The sequence below is a fragment of the Oncorhynchus clarkii genome, chromosome 16, assembly GCF_045791955.1.
Source record: "Oncorhynchus clarkii lewisi isolate Uvic-CL-2024 chromosome 16, UVic_Ocla_1.0, whole genome shotgun sequence".
Taxonomy (NCBI): domain Eukaryota; kingdom Metazoa; phylum Chordata; class Actinopteri; order Salmoniformes; family Salmonidae; genus Oncorhynchus; species Oncorhynchus clarkii.
In genome coordinates, this window is record NC_092162.1 from 59,476,936 (window position 1) to 59,494,801 (window position 17,866).

Sequence of the window (17,866 nt, forward strand, 5' to 3'; positions counted from 1 at the left end):
TCTAAAAAGTCTCCATTGTTTTTGTTCTAGATCCTGTTGGCAAAACCAGATTAAGGAGCAGCCTGGATCATTGCTGGGTGTTGGCAAGGATGCCAGCATGACAGGCTGAAGTACGACAAACACACTGATGCATGTGCTTGGGCCAAGTACAGTGCTATCCCATAGTTACAGTCTAGACGCTTGTCTAAAATGCCCACTGTGTAGCACAGATCACTGGACTCCAGTGAGACATTGAAATATTCTACAAAACAAATGTGGTCTTACAGTATCTTTTTGCGTTGTATTAGAAGACTAGATTCCACTGCTTCCGAGACATTACTTTACCAGATTTACCAGATTTTATACAGATACAACCAGGTCTGATCTATAGGACTCTTAACAAGTAGGACTTCATGCAAGATTGGGTGTGAAAGTGTTAGCTGAATAAAAATATTGAGCTAAACATCATAAGACCTTCATAGCTCCCTTCTCACAAAGGTGCACTGGAATGTTACACCTTCAATTGTTTCGGAGAAATCTCAGAACCAGCTGCAGATGTTAATGTGAGTGTGGCTAACTGCTTGTACTTCAGCAGCAAGAGCTCTGCTACCCGACGGGCCCCAACATATTGGGTTAGGGCCTGTTTTTTCCATCAATAACTAGGGTACAGGCAGGGCTCGGGTATCACATTTTGAAGCTGTGCCCTTTGCTCATGCTCCGCTGTGAAGTACAGCAATATCTGACTAAGATCATAACATGGTGACAGAAGTGCTTCAACCTCATCAAATATATATGACATTGTTTAACAGAAATTGATGTTCCTTGAGTTGGGAGTTTAGTGATGAAAAGTAGCTAACAGCTCTCATGTCTCTTCATTGAGGAGCCCAAGCAGACCTTACTATGATTACTCAGAGCTGCCAAAAGCAGAGTGCATGCAGGGATTGAGTGACAGAGTAGCTAATGGATATACTGACAGTCATTTCTGATTTGGGGCAGATCTGGGCCTTACATTTGGCTGAAGCAACTGGGCTTTGGTAGGGCCTGAACGTAGTGCACATGGGTAGGGGTTTAAATGAATGCCCTTGCAGGGCGCTACCAGTACTTCATATCTATTTTCTACCCTTGGCTCCAGTGTGAATTCTCCTCATGGATTTTAAAGGGAGGGACTGGTGTCATGAATCTCACCCACCTTTGCTTTCAAATTCTTGAGGGGGCCATAAACAAACACACTATGGGAAAAGGAATAGGTAAGAAATTGTTGAGACAAGAGCACATTTAAACATCTGTTTTATTAAGAAAATAATGTCTGGATCACTCGTTCTCCTCGCTGCGGAGTCTGGCATTGGGGTTGGTGATCTTGACGGCCAGCTGGGCTGCCCTCTCCACAATCAGCTTCCTGTTCTTGGAAGACACGTTGTGGGCGATCTCAGCAGCGTGGGTCCTACGGAGGGGGAGAAGATGGTTAGAGGCAAGATAATTACCAAATACCATACACACTGGAGACTCAATGGCACAGGGAGAGAAGGAGAGGATTGTTTCAGTGAGACAACATTATGTTGCTATGAGCAGCGCAATGCAAGACTTTGCCCTCACAAGTTACACTAAGTATCTGTGCATGTGTAGAGGTGTGCTTCACGTTGCTTCAATGTGATAGCTACAGGACAAAAATCGCAGAGAAATCTAACCTTGTGCTTCAGCACAGTTGTGAAAAGTGGCACACTGTTGCCGTTTACTTTGTGCATGGCTGACTACCCTCAAACGTTTGTTGCTGTTGTACCAATTAGGTAACGTTTTCATATGTGGGCAACGTTTGGATGTTCAACCACACAAGCACTCATACATTTGACAAGTAAAGAGAAAAAAAAAGACCACAACAACCAAACAGTGTGCTGGAGACTGAAGTAGGCTTAGGCTATATACCGCAGTATTTCCCAACCCTGGTCCTCAAATTCCACCAACAGTACACATTCATTGTAGCCCTGAACAAACACACCTCACTCAGCTCAATGAGGGCTTGTTGATTAGTTTACAAGTTGAATCAGGTGTGCTTGCCCAGGTTTAAAATAAAAATGTTTACTGTTGGGGTTACTCGAGGACTAGGGTTGGGAAACAGTGGGAAACAGTGGTATACCATATACTGGAGCATTTGGAAATAGCTACGGAATGTTTCTTCAATACCGTAGAAACTGTTTTTCAATACATTATAATTTGTAGCTATTTAAAGTAAATACCTGCAGTGAACTTTTGCAATGCGTTAGAATATAAATCCAATCGGTTTCTTATTACACCAGTCACATTATGAAGCTTACTTAGTTCCCCAGAAGTTGAGCCAGTCACGTGTTTGTTTGTAAATAGCACAAAAGGAGAAAGCGGGAGCAGGTGAGTCCAGCTGTGTATTGACACGGGTTACGTTTTATATATGAAGACAGTGTTTTGCTTCAATAGCGTTATCAGGGACATGCTATAGTTCTCTGTCACAGAAAATACACAGAAGAAAAATATAAATGAAACAAAGTCTTGGTCCCATGTTTCAGGAACTGAAATAAAATAAAGATGAAACAAAGCTTATTTAGCTTTAAAAAAACAATGCACAAATGGGTCTACATCCCTGTTACTGACCATTTTCTTTGCCAAGATAATCCATCCACCTGACAGGTGTGGCATATCAAGAAGCTGATTAAACAGCATGTTCATTAAACATGTGCACCTTCTGCTGGGGACAATAAAAGGCCACTAAAATGTACAGTTGTCACAACACAATTCCACAGATGTCACAAGTTGAGGGAGCCTGCATTTGACATGTTGAATGAATGCAGGAATGTCTACCACAGCTGTTGCCAGAGAATGGAATGTTCATTTCTCTACCATAAGCCACCTCCAAAATCGTTTGAGAGTACGTCCAACGGCCTCAACCGCATGTAACCACGCCAGCCCTGGACTTCCACACCCCGCTTCTTCACCCTTCACTTCTTCGCCACCCAGACTGCTGATAAAATTGTAGATTTGCACAACGGATGAATTTCTGCACAAACGGTCAGAAATAATCTCAGGGAAGCTCATCGTCCTCACCAGGATCTTGACTGGACTGCAAATGCCCACCTTCATTGGCCACTGGCATGCTAGAGAAGTGTGCTCTTCACAGATCCCGTGACGTGATCCTGAGGTCCATTGACGTGCCATATATCAACCACCATCACCTCATGTTTGAGCACAATGCACAGCCCCATGTTGCAAGGATCTGTACACAATTCCTGGAAGCTGAAAATGTCCCAGTTCATCCATAGCCTGCATACTCACCAGACATGTCACCCATTGAGCACATTTGGGATGCTCTGGATCGACGTGTACGACAGCGTGTTCCAGTTCCTGCCAATGTCCAGCAATTTCCCACAGCCATTTAAGTGGGACAACATTTCACAGGCCAGAATCAATAACCTGATCAGCTCTATGCAAAGGAGATGTGTCACGCTGCACGAGGTAAATGGTGGTCACAGCAGATTAGGAGTGGTTCTCTGATCCACGGCGCCTACCTTTTTTGGGGGGCATCTGTGACCAGGCATGTGAAATCTATAGATAAGGGTCTAATGAATTTATTTTAATTTCCTTATTTCCTTATGGACTCTAACTCAGTAAAATCTTTGAAATTGTTGCATGTTGCGTTTATATTTTGGTTCAGTGTATAAATAAAAAGCATTTTAGATCGGTGTTTAAATAAAAGCAGAAAGATAAGTTTCCTTTATTTCCTGCATGAAAAACACAGAATTATGCACTAAGATGACCCCTAGTTTAACATGCTAAGTGGTTGACTTAAGAATCATATTGTGTTTGCTTTCTGCCATGTTTGAGAAGAAAAAGCGGCGGCAGGTAGCCTAGTGGTTAGAGCGTTAGTAACCGAAAAGTTGCAAGATCGAGTCCCCGAGCTGACAAGGTAAAAATCTGTCATTCTGCCCCTGAACAAGGCAGTTAACCAACTGTTCCCAGTCCGTCATTGAAAATATGAATTTGTTCTTAACTTTTCTAGGGTAGGGGGCAGAATTTTGGATATAAAGCGTGCACAAATTAAACTGCCTGCTACTCCGGCCCAGAAGATAGAATATGCATACAATTGGTAGATTTGGATAGAAAACACTCTAAAGTTTCCAAAACTGTTAAAATAGTCTGAGTATAACAGAACTGATATAGCAGGCAAAAACCCGAGGAGAATCCATCCAGATTTTTTGCTCGTTTGAGCTCACCACTCATTGAAATGGCTGTCATTGGGAATATCAATGGAATACCTCCCAGATTGCAGTTCCTTAGGCTTCCAGTAGATAGCAGTCTTTAGAAAGTGTTTCAGGCTTGTTTTTTGAAAAATGAGCTAGAATTTGAAGTTTTTCTAGGTGACTCCCATTTTGGCTGTAGTATTGTTGCACGCGTGGATGAGAGCGTGCACTTTGTTATTTATCTCAGGTAATGAACATACTATTCTCTGTCTTAAATTGTATTGTTTATTTACATATTAATGCATAGGTCATGTGCAGTAGCCAAACGTTCTCCAACGTTGAAGATAGAAAATGCCATGAACAGAGTGAGACGTGATTCCTTATTTTACATGTCAGAGGCGTGTTCGGTCTACATAGAACATTTCTATTAGAATGTTCAAAAACATTGCGTCTTGCTGAACACACCCCAGTTAACTTTCTGAAACAGGAAGGGGCTTTCGTCCAGGGGTATTAGTACAGGTCTATAACTGTGGGTACCCAGGATTAGAAAATCAAAGCATAAATACTTGATTTACAAGAGTCTACCCAAGGTAGGCACGGTGTATACTTGATCTTTTCCTCATAAGGTGAGTAGAGGTGAATTATAGATCATGTAAATTCTGCTGCAACTTGCTCTTGACCATTGTGGACAGGCATGACAGACAAAATTTTCACTAAGACTATGCCCTCTCTTCTATATTCTTCCCTATGTAGTATGCTTCATGTTGTGGGGGGTATCAGTTAAAATAGGAGACCTGGAAATACCCCCATGAGGAATAATATTGCCCTTTAGGTACCTTTAACTTGAAAATAAAAACCAACAAAAACTAACCAACAAAACTTACTTGTTGCTCATCATGAGGACCTCGAGCTCCTTGATGTTGTGCACCAGGAACTTCCTGAAGCCAGAGGGTAGCATGTGCTTGGTCTTCTTGTTGCTACCATAACCAATGTTTGGCATCAGCATCTGACCCTTAAACCGCCTGCGGACCCTGTTGTCAATACCCCTGGGCTTACGCCAGCTTTTCTGGAGGCAGAAAGGCAAAGACGTTACATGGAACGGAAGTTAGGATCAATGTTCCTTCTAACTACTCTGCCCGAGAGAGATTAATGTCCTTTGCCTCCCTGCAAGTGCAATGTTTGAAAAGCCTTGTTTCCGCCACAAATGACATGATATGCAACCTTACAATAATAAAGGGAGCAGTGCCATCTTTGATATGCGTTTAGCAAATGCGCTTACCGTGATCTTGACATATCTGTCAGACTGATGGCGAATGAATTTCTTAACCCTCTTCTTGACAATCTTCGGTTTGGTAAGAGGTCTGAGGGCTGCCATGGTGAACTGAGGAGGAAAGGTAATTTGTTAATATTAAATACACACGGGCAACAATTAAAACTGGCAAAACATCAACAATTATAGCATATCAAATCATCCACAATCAGTTGCTGTGTAACGTTAGTTACCATAACATGACTAGCTAATTCGGCCAACAACTCGTATTGTTAGAAACAAGCTAACTAGCTACCAGTAGTTGACTCATGCAAGTCATTTAGATTTCCCCTGTATCACAATGACAAGTTATAGGTAACTTAACGGTGTAAACACATGACGACGTAAGTTTAAAGATATGAATTTGTAACATGTCAATCCCATTGAAGTAGGCAGCATGTGCGTTCTAAAGCAATCAACATTGTTGGAAGGCATGAGCTTGGGCTAACTAGCGCGAGTTAGTTGACTGTGTTGGCTATGGCAATATGATAAATAGCTACGTAGCTAACTAGTTTGTGTGATATGCATTTCAGTACGAGTCTAAAACGTTGGCTATAAAAAAAACATGCAAAATCAAAGTGTAAAATATATTTTATTTAACATGTCGGCCCCACTGTATGGACGTAGCTACTAGCAAGATAACTAGAATTATGATATTGGAAACACCAGTGTGGAAAGGTAGCTAGCTAGCCACTGGGAAAGCAAGCCGTTCAAAACCACGGCATTTGAGGGATTAGAAATGTGCAATGCCTATAATGTTGCGGTAAATTGTAGAACTTGAATTCACATACGTGATTAATGAGCTAGATATATGTTATTACGTCTTCTAAATATGTAGATGGACATAGATTTAGATAACTCACCCGCCTGTATAATTTTAAGGAGGAGACGGCAACGGCGGAAAGGAAGAAAAGGGCTTCCGGAAGGACCGCAAAGTGTTATGGGTAGTGAATTAAATTAGATTAGTTACGTACTTTAATTTGTGTAGGCACTAGGCTGAATAGCTGTTCTTATGTATATCAAATTGAGGACATCTCCCTCAAAATTACTCATTGTAATTGTAAATTGTTTCCCATAAACGCTTTCCCTGTGTAAGGCACGCATCATCACTGTCACGGGTTGCTGGTTTCTCAAGAAGCTGATCCAAAATCCGCTTCCAGCACCCAAACAATTGCCATTATCATTGTTAGCAAGAAACCTAAACTGATCCAAGATCAGTGTCCCAAATACCACGGAACTTCCTCAACACGAAACTAAACGACGAGATAGGTCATAGTTTAGCCTAAATCGAAATTGTGTAAAGTTATTGTTAAGGGGAAATTGTGTTTTTGGTGTTTCATCAGATTTGTTTAAAAAAAGAGGAAGAGTTGCGAGTCATTGAACCACTGACGAAGGGGATTTTTTTGGATGTGTATTATGATTTACGATAATCTTACATAAATCACATGCAAGGGTGGGAACCTAAAGGGAACCAACTCTCACTTGCATTATTTCTTTGAATGTTGTGAAAGTTTAGGTGGAAATGGAGAGTACCCCGATTTTAAGGTGAGAACGTCATTTGTGTAAAATTCATGTATGTATGGAGATTGGTATTAGGCCTAGCATATATATACTATACTTTTTCAATATATACAATCAAATGCACATCTTGATAGAACGTGTAGTCTGTAGCAATTTAAATCTCACATTGCTCTTCTACTTTAACTTTACCTGTTATATCTTCACAGCGGCTATGGGTCTTATGGCACCGCCAATCCTGGATATGCACCAATAGCAGAAGGAAGTCCAGGTAATCTCGTGATTCCATCTCATCGTCTATGTATTATGTTGAATTATTAGCCTATCTACTAGTTGTATTTGCACCTGATGAATAATAGCCGCTGTCGTGTGAATTCCCACATCATTGTGGGAGTTTTTGAACATTATACAACGTTATAAAGTATTTGTTTGTAGACCTGATGCTGTAATGATTCAATGTCAAAATGCCATCTGAAGTGCTCTCTGCTGCTGTGAATGATGACGTCGTGTAATTTCAATTCAAAGCAAGTAGATTTATTCGTGGGGGGCTTTGCTCGTCAATTACTCTCTGACGGAAGTTCCTAGGGTGCTATATCTAGAATCGGATGACACTAGAGTTCAAGGTACACACTTTGTTTTGACCAATAGTCGAACTCTAACCTTAATTGCAGAGCTGTTTTCTGGCACTCAGGTCGTTTAGCAACTGTCATAAAAGTGCAATTGTGTGATTTTACAGTAGGTATGAGGTCCTTTGCGGCGTATGCTTCTTTTTTTTTCTTTTTTTACACCAAACCCACCACTGGTGTGTGTGGCCAAAGAGCTCTATTTTCATGTCATTGGGCCATAGTACCGGCTGGAGTTTTCTAAATAGCATTGGTACTTGGATTGGAACCGGTGCTATGGTCAGATGAGAGGAAAGTAGAGCTCTTTGGCCACGCAAATCAGCGATGAGTCTGGTGTTTAGAAACGGAGGCATATGCAGAAAATTACCACATACCTACTGTAAAATATGGTGGTGGATCTTTGATTTTATGGGGTTATTTTGCTTCCACCTGTCCTGGGGAACTTTACGGTCAACGGCATAATGAACTTTACCACATACCAGGACATTTTAGCCAAAAACCTGGTTGCCTCTTCCAGGAGACTGAAACTTGTCTGGAAGTGGATCTTCCAGCAAGACAATAACCTCAAGCTACATAAAAATCCACAAATATAGGGTAAATTGACCACAAAAATAAAAATTTTGCAATGGCCATCTCAGTCATGTATCATGGCGCTGGAGAAGATGGCTGACGTTTTACATGCTCCTAACTAACTGTTTTTTTTGCATTGTTTGTAACTTCTTTTTTAACTTATTCTGTACATAATGTTGCTGCTACTGTCTCTTATGACCGAAAATAACTTCTGAACATCAGAACAGCGATTACTCACCATGAACTGGCAGAAGCTTTTTTCCCCTTTTAACAAGCCCGACGTGAAGGACATACTATTTCCCCAAATCCCGTCATGTGCGTGAAAAGAGGACAGAGGTCGTGCTGCCTTCTGAGAATTAGTAGGCGATCGAATAAACCCCCACTGCCTTACGTTCTACTAGCTAAAATGAAATCATTGGAAAATAAAATCAACAACCTACGAGGAAAATTAAACTACCAATGGGACATTAAAAACTAATATCTTATGCTTCACGGAGTCATGGCTGAACGACGACTTTATCAACATACAGCTGGCTGGTTATACACTGAATCGGCAGGATAGAACAGAGTCGTTTGGTAAGACGAGGGGTGGCGGACTATGTATATTTGTAAACAACAGCTGGTGCACAATATCTAAGGAAGCTTATCATGAGATACTCTATCCACCTTGAGAGTTTATCTGTATTTTTTGTAGCGGTCTACATACCATCACATACCAATGCTGGCTCTAAGACCGCACTCAATGAGCTGTATTCCACCATAAGCAAACAGGAAATAGCTCATCCAGAGGCAGCGCTCCTAGTGGCTGGGGACTTTAATGCAGGGAAACTTAAATCTGTTTTACCAAATTTCTATCCACATGTTAAATGTGCAACCAGAGGGAAAAAAAACTATAGACCACCTTTACTCCACACACAGAGACGTGTACAAAGCTCTCCCTCGCCCTCCATTTGGCAAATTTGACCATAATTCTATTATCCTGATTCCTGCTTACAAGCTAAAATGAAAGCAGGAAGCACCAGTAACTGTCAATAAAAAAAGTGGCCAGATGAAGCAGATGCTAAGCTACAGGACTGTTTTGCTAGCACATAATGGAATATGTTCCGGGATTCTTTCGATGGCATTGAAGAGTACACCACAGTAGTCACTGGCTTCATCAATAAGTGCATCGATGACGTCGTCCCCACAGTGACTGTACGCACCCCAACCAGAAGCCATTGATTACAGGCAACATCAGCACTGAGGTAAAGGCTAGAGCTGCCACTTTCAAGGAGCGGGACTCTAACCTGGAAATCCCGCTATGCCCTCTGACGAACCATCAAACAGGCAAAGCGCCAATACAGGACTAAGATCGAATCGTATTACACCGGCTCCGACGCTCGTCTTATGTGGCAGGGCTTGCAAAACCTTTACAGACAACAAGGGGAAGTACAGCCGAGAGCTGCCCAGTGACACAAGCCTACCAGACAAGCTAAACTACTTCTATGCTCACTTCGAGGCAAATAACATTGAAACATGCATGAGAGCACCAGCTATTCCGGATGACTGTGTGATCACGCTCTCCGCAGCTGATGTGAGTAAGACCTTTAAACAGGTCAATATTCACAAGGCAGCTGGGCCAAATGGATTACTAGGATGTGTACTGCAAGCATGCACTGACCAACTGGCAAGTGTCTTCACTGACTTTTTCAACCTCTCCCTGTCCGAGTCTGTAATACAAACATGTTTTAAGCAGACCACCATAGGTCCCTGTGTCCAAGAACACTAAGGTAACCTGCCTAAATGACTACCGACCCGTGGCACTCACGTCTGTAGCCATGAAGTGCTTTGAAAGGCTGGTCATGGCTCACATCAACACCATTATCCCAGAAACCTTAGACTCACTCCAATTTGCATACTGTCCTAACAGATCATGCAATCTCTATTGCACTCCACACTGCCCTTTCCCACCTGGACAAAAGGAACACCAATGTGAGAATGTTATTCATTGAGCTCAGTGTTCCAACACCATAGTTCCCTCAACTCATCACTAAGCTAAGGACCTTGGGGCTAAACACCTCCCTCTGCAACTGGATCCTGGACTTCCTGACGGGCCGCTAGCAGGTGGTAAGGGTAGGTAACAACACATCCGCCACACTGATCCTCAACACGGGGGCCCCTCAGGGGTGCTTGCTCAATCCCCTCCTTTACTCCAGGCATGACTCCAACACCATCATAAAATCTGCTGATGACACAACAGTGGTAGGGCTGATCACCGACAACGACGAGACAGCCTATAGGGAGGAGGTGTGGTGCCAGGACAACAATCTCTCCCTCAACGTGATCAAGACAAAGTAGATGATTGTGGACTACAGGAAAAGGAGGACCGAGCATGCACCCATTCTCATCGACGGGGCTGTAGTGGAGCAGGTTGAGCGCTTCAATTCCCTTGTGTCCACATCACCAATGAAATATCATGGTCCAAACAAACAAAGACATTCGTGAATGTAACTGCAATGATGAGATAGATGTTCCTCTTCTTTTTTTTTTAGGTCTTGTTATCTAAATGCCATACTGTGTTTAATTGTGTTCGATCTTGCCTATCCATCTTGTCTCAAGTGGACCACAATGGAAAAAAGTCCCAGACTTTGTGTGTTATCCTCAATGATTTTACAAATTTTCAAAGACTCCAGCCACGCTAGTCATAGACTGTTCTCTCTGCTACCAAACTGCAAGCGATACCGGAGCGCCAAATCTAGGTCCAAGAGGCTTCTAAACAGCTTCTACCCCCAAGAAATAAGACCCCTGAACATCTTATCAAATGGCTTCCCAGACTATTTGCATTGCCCACCCCCTCTTTTACGCCGCTGCTACTCTATTATCTATGCATAGTCACTTTAATAACTCTACCTACGTGTACATACTACATCAACTAACCGGTGCCCCCACACATTGACTCTGTACCGGTACCCCCTGTATATAGTCTCGCTATTGTTATTTTACTGCTGCACTTTAATTCCTTTTATTTCTTATTTGTATTTTTTAAACTGCATTGTTGGTTAGGGGCTTGTAAGTAAGCATTTCACTACACCTGTTGTATTCGGCGTATGTGACTAATAAGATTTGATTGAGTCTCTGGTCTGAGTTTGGGTCGCTTGAATTCCACAGTCCCTTTTTTAGGACAATGTGAACACAAAGCTCCCCAGGTTAGCGTGTCATTATTCCCGCACCACACACTAGACTACTGCAACACTGTTTCTCCTGCCATAACCCCTCACGTTGGTGTCACAAAAGAGATAAGATGACGATGTGCAGGTTTGTGGGAGAGAGAACCGTGCGCTGTTTTTGGATATTTATTAGCGATTCTCAAGGATGCACATAAATACCAAAATATGTGTGGAGTTTTATACTGACATGATGTTCAGATTATTTGTTCGTAATATGTTATCTATAGGCTAAGAGAGCTTCATAGCTCTTTATTCGATTGTTGGGTTTGAATAGTGTGAGAAGAAAACATTTGATGATAATCATGACACACTCTTAAAGGGCAGTAGCCTACATTGTGTGTACAATTTCAATTATTTAATACAGCATTATTTAATCTGCAGTTATTATTTAGCTATTTATTCTGTTACTATTAACAAATATTATTGGTATCTTCTGATTACAATTATTATGCCTCATTTAAAAAAATCTGAATGCTATCTATTAGCTTACAAAATGGAAGTAGGTATATCTAGCTGTCCGATAGCACGTTCAGATGGAATGGCTTGTCCTGCACTTTGTAAAAACCCAGAGTGCATTACGTGAATGTTGAAAAAAGATATTGGTTCCTTTTTAAACACAGCAATGTGAATGCAAAGAGGACTCATACCACAATATGTGAATTGGCAAAATAATTGTCTTTATTCAAAGGCAAGGGCAGTGTCAATACAAAGATAACAGTTATTTTGCAATTTCTTTACCCCGGAGTTCACTTTAAAGAGGACTGAGATCGGTTATTTTAAAGAGAACTATATGTGAAAACACCCATCTCTGCCAATGTGTTCTCCAATCTCGTAAAACATTTTAGAAAAAGACTGTGTCGTTATTGTTGCAAGGGGAAAGTGCTGGAGTATTGAAAACGGGTGTTAAACAAAATCTCTTTCGCTGACCAATTGTGTTCGTATAAAATAATGTGATATCTCACTATTTGAATGATTTATTTATCTTTATCAAGGGTGCCAAATATTTTGGAGGTGACTATGTTAAATATGTACAATATTGGAAAGTATTTTCAGTGTTAGATTTCAAAACCATCTGGATATAAAGCTGTAGATATGTATGTGAATTAGTAACCAAAGCAGTAACATAAAAAATATATATTTCCAAGAGGACCAGGGGGAGGGGGAAAAAAGTGTACATTTGATAAGAAAGGTCAAGGAACTCACAACACTTGTCTGTAGATCTGTAGCCCATACGGACGAAGTGTAGAGCTATTGAAATTTAGACCTATCACAGAAAATATTTATGTAAAATCAGTTAAATAAATATTACTATGGACAGGGGGAGGTCAAAGACTAAAACTCAAAGGGTTTTGTACACTACTGGTACACTACTGGTCAAAAGTTTTAGAACACCTACTCATTCAGGAGTTTTTTCTGTATTTTTACTATTTTCTAAATTGTAGAATAATAGTGAAGACGTCAACTATGAAATAACACATGGAAACATGTAGTAACAAAAAAAAGTGATAAACAAATCAAAATATATTTTATGTTTGAGATTCTTCAAAGTAGCCACGTTTGCCTTGATGACAGCATTGCACACTCTTGGCATTCTCTCAACCAGCTTCATGAGGTAGTCACCTGGAATGCATTTCAATTAACAGGTGTGCCTTGTTAAAAGTTCATTTGTGTAATTTCTTTCCTTCTTTATGTGTTTGAGCCAGTCAGTTGTGTTGTGACAAGGTAGTGGGGTATACAGAAGATAGCCCTATTTGGTAAAAGACCAAATCCATATTATGGCAAGAACAGCTCAAATAAGCAAAGAGAAACTACTGTCATCATTATTTTAAGGCATGAAGTTCAGTCAATGCGGAAAATGTCAAGAACTTTGAAAGTGCAGTTGCAAAAACCATCAAGCGATATGATGAAACTGGCTCTCATGAGGATCTTTACGGGAATGGAAGACCCAGAATGACCTCTGCTACAGAGGATAAATTCATTAGAGTTGCCAGCCTCAGAAATTGCAGCCCAAATACATGCTTCACAGAGTTAAAGTAACAGACACATCTCAAAATCAACTTTTCAGAATAGGCTGCGTGCATCAGGCCTTCATGGTCGAATTGCTGCAAAGAAACCAAGAGCTATTTTACCAAGAAGGAGAGTGATGGAGTCAGATGACCTGGGAGCTACAATCCACCGACCTCAACCAAATTGAGATGTTTGGGATGAGTCGGACTGCAGAGTGAAGGAAAAGCAGCCAACGTGCTCAGCATATGTGGGAACTACTTCAAGACTGTTGGAAAAGCATTCCAGGTGAAGCTGGTTGACAGAATGACAAGCGTGTGCAAAGGGTGGCTATTTGAATAATCTAAAATTGTATTTGTTTAAGTTATTTTTTGGGTTACTACATAATTCCATATGTGTTATTTCATAGTTTTGATGTCTTCACTATTATTCTACAATGTAGAAAATAGTAAAAATGAAGAAAAACCCTTGAATGAGTAGGTGTAGCCATTTGAATGAGTAGCCATTTGAAGTAAAAGCTATTGAAAAATTTGATCTGTACGAGAATGAATAACCACAGCTGTAATGGGCGAAATATTTGTAGAAAATCAAAGGGGAGGAATTTTGAAAACATTATCCATCGCACTTGAAACCCATCATACTTGTCCGTAGATCTATAGCTCATGGACAGTGAAATATTCATTTATAATCTGGGAACTTCAAAATGTGAATTCTAATCTGTGTATCATGGATTAGAGACATCAGTGACTTTGCTACAAGTGATTTTAGCTCTATTGGTCATTCAAGTAGGCTACAGTAGGTTGCATACGAGTGAGAAATATTTATTTATTTAACCTTTATTTAACTAGGCAAGTCCGTTAAGAACAAATTCTTATTTACAATGACTGCCTACCTCGGCCAAACCCGGACGATGCTGGGCCAATTGTGCGCTGCCCTATGGGACGTTGACCTATTTGGTTTTTTTTGGGCTCATATTTTTACATATAATTAATAAGTAATAAACAAGATACTTTTTTAATATAAATGTTGTGGGAAAATACTAAATTGGTTTAAGATGTAGTTCATAAAAATACAAATAAATAATCTATAAACACCAGGGATCGGCTGATTGTTCTTTTAACACGGTCCCTTAGGGTGAGTGCTTTACCCACAATTTTTATTTTACCCTTACTTTTCCAGGTATAAAAGGCTCTGCATGGTCAAGCTGACATCTGAAGTGGCCATATAGCATTTACTGTGATGCAGCATCCAGACTAAAGGACCTTCATACTTCTTGCGCTTAGCGGAGCAGAGCTATTGTGAAAGAAGTTGCCAAGGAAGCAAATGTGTCTTTATACAGGACTTTCCACTCTCATCTACCATCATCCAATCACGTCAATGCAGAGCTATGTGGAGCTCTCAAAGCCAATTTATGCTTGATCTGAAATGTGGTTGTAGGCTTCATATGGAGGGTGTGATGCAATTGCAGAGCCTCAGGAGGCATACAGAGGTCAAATCAAGCTCAGTACTGCATCCCCATGCACTTCTAAAAAAATTTAACAATGTGGAGAGCTCCATAGCTCTGCATTGACATGATTGGTAGGTGGGGGCGGTACATCCTGTATCGACACAAACTCACTTCCGTTACAACTTCCTTAACAATAGCTCTGCTTTGCTAAGAGCAAAAAGTATGAAAGCCCTGTTGTCTGCGGGTGCTGCATCCCAGTAAATGCTGTATGGCCACTTCAGTCTTCGGATTGACCATTCAGAGACTTTTAGCATTGTTACAAAATTTGGGAGGAGGAGCTCAATTTGGCCTCAGAAAGAAATTTCATCATACCCTCTATAGTCTTTATGGAGCCTCCGACCACGTTTTCAGATCAAGCATAAACTGGCTTGTAAATCACATTTTGACAACCGAACAGAAGGGAGAAGAAAATAAGCTGTAACTTGCTCTCAATCACCATCTGATTCTAGATATATCATCCTAGTACCTTGATGAACTAACTCAAGAGTATCAAACCAATATACAAACTGAAAACAAATGTACTGCAGTACATTACGGAATGGGCGCTCCTGCCACACAATTCACTTTTTGACAGCTGAAACCGTAGCTCGGTCTTATAGTTTGAATAAATGTTCTCCCAGGACGAAGTAGACAATCGTTAAATTATCTGCAAATCAATATTTTGAGTATGGACAATACTTTGGAGAGAGGCTAATCAGTCAATGTGCCTTCAAATATGTACAGTGGCAAGAAAAGGTATGTGAACCCTTCTGGAATTATCTGGATTTCTACATAAATTGGTCATAAAATTTGATCTGATCTTCATCTAAATCACAACAGACAAACACAGTCTGCTTAAACTAATAACACACACACACTCATGTATTTTTCGTGTTTATATTGAATACATAATTTAAACATTCACAGTGTAGGTTGGAAAAATAATGTGAACCCCTAGGCTAATGACTTCTCTAAAATCTAATTGGAGTCAGCTAATGTGGAGTCCCATCAATGAGACGAGATTGGAGATGTTAGTTAGAGCTGCCCAGCCCTTCACAAAATGTGAGTTTACTATTCACAAGAAGCATTGTCTGACGTGAACCATGCCTTGAACAAAAGAGATCTCAGAAGACCCAAGATTAAGAAATGTTGACTTGCTTAAAGCTGGAAAGGGTTAGAGAAGTATCTCTCAAAGCCTTGATGTTCATCACGGTAAGACAAATTGTCAATAAATGGAGAAAGTTCAGCGCTGTTGCTACTCTCCCTAGGAGTGGCCGTCCTGCAAAGATCAAATCAAATCAAATTTTATTTGTCACATACACATGGTTAGCAGATGTTAATGCGAGTGTAGCGAAATGCTTGTGCTTCTAGTTCCGACAATGCAGTGATAACCAACAAATAATCTAACTAACAATTCCAAAACTACTGTCTTATACACAGTGTAAGGGGATAAAGAATATGTACATAAAGATATATGGATGAGTGATGGTACAGAGCAGCATAGGCAAGATACAGTAGATGGTATCGAGTACAGTATATACATATGAGATGAGTATGTAAACAAAGTGGCTAGTGATACATGTATTACATAAGGATGCAGTAGATGATATAGAGTACAGTATATACATATACATATGAGATGAATAATGTAGGGTATGTAAACATTATATTAGGTAGCATTGTTTAAAGTGGCTAGTGATATATTTTACATCATTTCCCATCAATTCCCATTATTAAAGTGGCTGGAGTTGAGTCAGTGTGTTGGCAGCAGCCACTCAATGTTAGTGGTGGCTGTTTAACAGTCTGATGGCCTTGAGATAGAAGCTGTTTTTCAGTCTCTCGGTCCCAGCTTTGATGCACCTGTACTGACCTCGCCTTCTGGATGATAGCGGGGTGAACAGGCAGTGGCTCGGGTGGTTGTTGTCCTTGATGATCTTTATGGCCTTCCTGTAACATCGGGTGGTGTAGGTGTCCTGGAGGGCAGGTAGTTTGCCCCGGTGATGCGTTGTGCAGACCTCACTACCCTCTGGAGAGCCTTACGGTTGTGGGCGGAGCAGTTGCCGTACCAGGCGGTGATACAGCCCGCCAGGATGCTCTCGATTGTGCATCTATAGAAGTTTGTGAGTGCTTTTGGTGACAAGCCGAATTTCTTCAGCCTCCTGAGGTTGAAGAGGCGCTGCTGCGCCTTCTTCACGATGCTGTCTATGTGAGTGGACCAATTCAGTTTGTCTGTGATGTGTATGCCGAGGAACTTAAAACTTACTACCCTCTCCACTACTCTTCCATCGATGTGGATAGGGGGGTGTTCCCTCTGCTGTTTCCTGAAGTCCACAATCATCTCCTTAGTTTGGTTGACGTTGAGTGTGAGGTTATTTTCCTGACACCACACTCCGAGGGCCCTCACATCCTCCCTGTAGGCCGTCTCGTCGTTGTTGGTAATCAAGCCTACCACTGTTGTGTCGTCCGCAAACTTGATGATTGAGTTGGAGGCGTGCGTGGCCACACAGTCGTGGGTGAACAGGGAGTACAGGAGAGGGCTCAGAACGCACCCTTGTGGGGCCCCAGTGTTGAGGATCAGCGGGGTGGAGATGTTGTTGCCTACCCTCACCACCTGGGGGCGGCCTGTCAGGAAGTCCAGTACCCAGTTGCACAGGGCGGGGTCGAGACCCAGGGTCTCGAGCTTGATGACGAGCTTGGAGGGTACTATGGTGTTGAATGCCGAGCTGTAGTCGATGAACAGCATTCTCACATAAGTATTCCTCTTGTCCAGATGGGCTAGGGCAGTGTGCAGTGTGGTTGATCTTGCATCGTCTGTCGACCTATTTGGGCGGTAAGCAAATTGGAGTGGGTCTAGGGTGTCAGGTAGGGTGGAGGTGATATGGTCCTTGACTAGTCTCTCAAAGCACTTCATGATGACGGAAGTGAGTGCTACGGGGCGGTAGTCGTTTAGCTCAGTTACCTTAGCTTTC

The 17,866-nt window shown here is 41.4% G+C and overlaps 2 protein-coding genes across 2 annotated transcripts in view; one reads left to right on the forward strand and one right to left on the reverse strand.

Moving 5' to 3' along the window:
- Nucleotides 1-1,249: 1,249 nt before the first annotated feature.
- LOC139368847 (large ribosomal subunit protein eL32) lies at nt 1,250-6,457 on the reverse strand. The gene is made up of 4 exons (XM_071108259.1): nt 6,354-6,457; nt 5,461-5,562; nt 5,066-5,247; nt 1,250-1,420 (listed from the first exon to the last, which is right to left on the reverse strand). The coding sequence occupies exons 2-4, from the start codon at nt 5,554-5,556 to the stop codon at nt 1,291-1,293; spliced, it is 408 nt and encodes a 135-aa protein (XP_070964360.1). The 5' UTR covers nt 5,557-5,562; nt 6,354-6,457; the 3' UTR covers nt 1,250-1,290.
- Nucleotides 6,458-6,651: 194 nt separating this feature from the next.
- The window catches only part of LOC139368848 (ssu-2 homolog, related sequence 1), a 30,997-nt gene continuing 19,782 nt past the window's right edge, over nt 6,652-17,866 (forward strand). The window contains exons 1-2 of the mRNA XM_071108260.1: nt 6,652-7,035; nt 7,218-7,279. Of these exons, the coding sequence (XP_070964361.1) occupies nt 7,013-7,035; nt 7,218-7,279 (85 nt within the window). The 5' untranslated portion in view covers nt 6,652-7,012. The remainder of the gene's footprint in view (nt 7,036-7,217; nt 7,280-17,866) is intronic.